General features: G+C 39.7%; 1 protein-coding gene across 3 annotated transcripts in view; it reads right to left on the minus strand.

The window, feature by feature from the left end:
• LOC138046927 (beta-glucuronidase-like) overlaps positions 1-2,500 on the minus strand; it is a 26,948-nt gene that overhangs the window by 9,764 nt on the left and 14,684 nt on the right. For all 3 annotated transcript variants that reach the window (XM_068893555.1, XM_068893554.1, XM_068893557.1), the window contains 2 exons: positions 1,956-2,132; positions 354-386 (listed from right to left, as the gene is read on the minus strand). In XM_068893555.1, coding sequence (XP_068749656.1) covers positions 354-386; positions 1,956-2,132 — 210 coding nt within the window. The remainder of the gene's footprint in view (positions 1-353; positions 387-1,955; positions 2,133-2,500) is intronic.

Here is a 2,500-nt window from a genome sequence, read left to right on the forward strand (position 1 = left end):
ATCCAAGATGAGCACTCTTGGCAAGGTTGTAACGTCCGGCTTTACTCCAATTTGGTCGAGGTAAAAGATCTTAATGCGCCAGTAACCACGGAAACAACAAAATTGTCTCCTTATTCAATAGCCTTGCAATCTCAAGTCTAAGATGAGAGTAATGATCAATCTTCTCCATTTGTTGTTTTTTCTTAATTTTGTGGTCCCCTGGAACTGCTACGTCGATAATGAAGCACTTGTTTTTCTTTCCCTTTACAAGAGTATTATTATCATCACCGGCAAAAAAATAAGGTGTCAAGAACAGGTTCCTTTCATTTGATCGGTGTTAGTCTGTTTTTCTTCAACAGCACAGCATCCCTTACCTGATACTCTTCGGTAAATACAAAAGGAGGATCCTAGGAAAAATATCACCGCATAAGCTCAGTTTCTTGAAAACATCTGTCTGCCTAAGTGGTTGTAAACGAGTGCGAGCCATAAGCCGCTGTTTCACGTTGAAGCTTTCAGCTGAAGTTTATGTGCAACGGCGCTGCGAAACAAGTTTCATCAGGCGGTTGCACCGTCTAACGTAGAACTGGTCTTGAAATGTTGTTACCAGGTTCCCGCAAACAAGTCGATACTGGTTCCATGACCTTGGCGGCTAAGTTGCGGTTTCTGATTGGCTTCCGCGACGAAGCATAACAAGACCGAACGAGATTCACGAAGTGGTGTTACACGGTGAAACTCTTGGTTTTGTTACCACTGCGATCGTTGCGACCTGAAACTTGTCTCGCAACGGAAGTTCAACAAAGTTTCATGAAACCGATCATGTTACACGGTGCAACGCCAGCTGAAACTTTTTTTTGCAGTGCCTTTGCACAGAAGCTGATGCTTAAAGTTCTAACGTGTAACCGCGGCTATAGGGAACGTGACGGGTCGGTCCCGTTCGAGTGTGGGCCCAGTTTTTCAACAGCCCATCAACACTAAACCACTATTGGCTCAAACCTATAGGCTTGAATTTTGCCTGTCAAAAAAAAGCCTTAACTTTGTTGTAATTTCATGCTGAATGAAAGCAAAGGTTTAATCAATTTTGGACGCTAAAAATCTTGTGAAAACGTTTCTCTGATCGAATAGACTGCAATTTAAGTTGCCATTAATACAAGACTGCCTTAATCAGGCTTTGAACACCTGGGCCCTGGAATTTAATAATAACACAACTGTCCAAGTTGGTTCATAAGTGAGACGATATTTCGCTCAGAAAGTCGTTGCAGTTTTAATAAATGAAATTAATATATTGGAAATTGGAGAAATGGGATGACAAGTGGGAAAGAGTTCGTGGAACGTGTCTTTTGGGATGGATAACTAGTGATTTGTGCCGCAAAGCGATGCTACATTTCCACAAAAAAAAGAAAACAAACGATCACGAAAAAAAGCTCATCAGTAGTAGGCCATACCAGAGGCTTTTCTTCAAAGAGAGTCTAAAAGCGAAATTGATCTTATACATAGTAGAACTAATTACCATACGACAAATTTGCCCTTAGATTAACTTTGAGGGGGCTCTGTCACGCTCTTGGTTTTCCTGAAAAATGCTAAAAGATGTCTTTATACCATTGAAAACTCTTATGATGCGTTTTGATTACTTAAGACGAAACGCACTGGAAATGGAAATGGATTGTATTTGTAAAAGTTAGGGCCAAACTTTTCACATTCTCTCGTTTTCGAATTCTCTTCCCTTCCCTTGCAAAAATGCCAAACATTTACAATGGAAGAATCTTCAAGTGAAAAAAAAAGTAGAATTATTCTCCTTTTAGAAAAGCTTCAAAGAATACTCCTACGCACTTTTCGCTGGAAAACATACATACTGTGACATAGCAATTTTCTGGCGACCATTCAGGAAATTCAATTCTTTGGAGACACCAAAAAAAAAAAAAAACAAAATAACAACAACAACAACAAAAAAAAAAATTGAAAATTTGAGTGAAGCCTACCCTATGAAGCCCGGCGATAGTATCTGCACCATATTCAGATTGTACAACTGGTTTATGGAACGTTTTAAACCAGTTTCTTAGCTCAATCTCGAGTTGACGGCTGATGAGTTGTGTCTGACCGCAATCTTGATACCATGCATAGTAACGGTTACATAGAATCACATCAACAAATTGAACCTGAAAGAAAAGAAATTGCCAAGCTCCATCATGGAATGGAGCGTTTTCACTCACGTGACTAGCAGCCATATTGGATTACTTAAAGAAAAGAAAGTATTTGCATAAAGATAGAGTTCAATTCGCGGAGGATTAATTTGGTACACCATCATGGCCGCCATATCTTTGTTTTGGAACACCAACGTGGCCGCCTTGACGTCATGTAAAAACACTCTATAGACGTCTTTAGCTTGTACGTTTCGTTTTCCCATTTCAGACCAAGCGATGTTCTCAAGGCAATTTTCCTTTTCATTGTTCATAAGTTATGAGTACATATGCACGTGCATAAGGCAACACTTGAAAGAAACTGTTCCCAAGAGTAACATAACGTG

The sequence above is a fragment of the Montipora capricornis genome, chromosome 4 (genome assembly GCF_036669925.1).
Source record: "Montipora capricornis isolate CH-2021 chromosome 4, ASM3666992v2, whole genome shotgun sequence".
Classification (NCBI taxonomy): Eukaryota; Metazoa; Cnidaria; class Anthozoa; order Scleractinia; family Acroporidae; genus Montipora; species Montipora capricornis.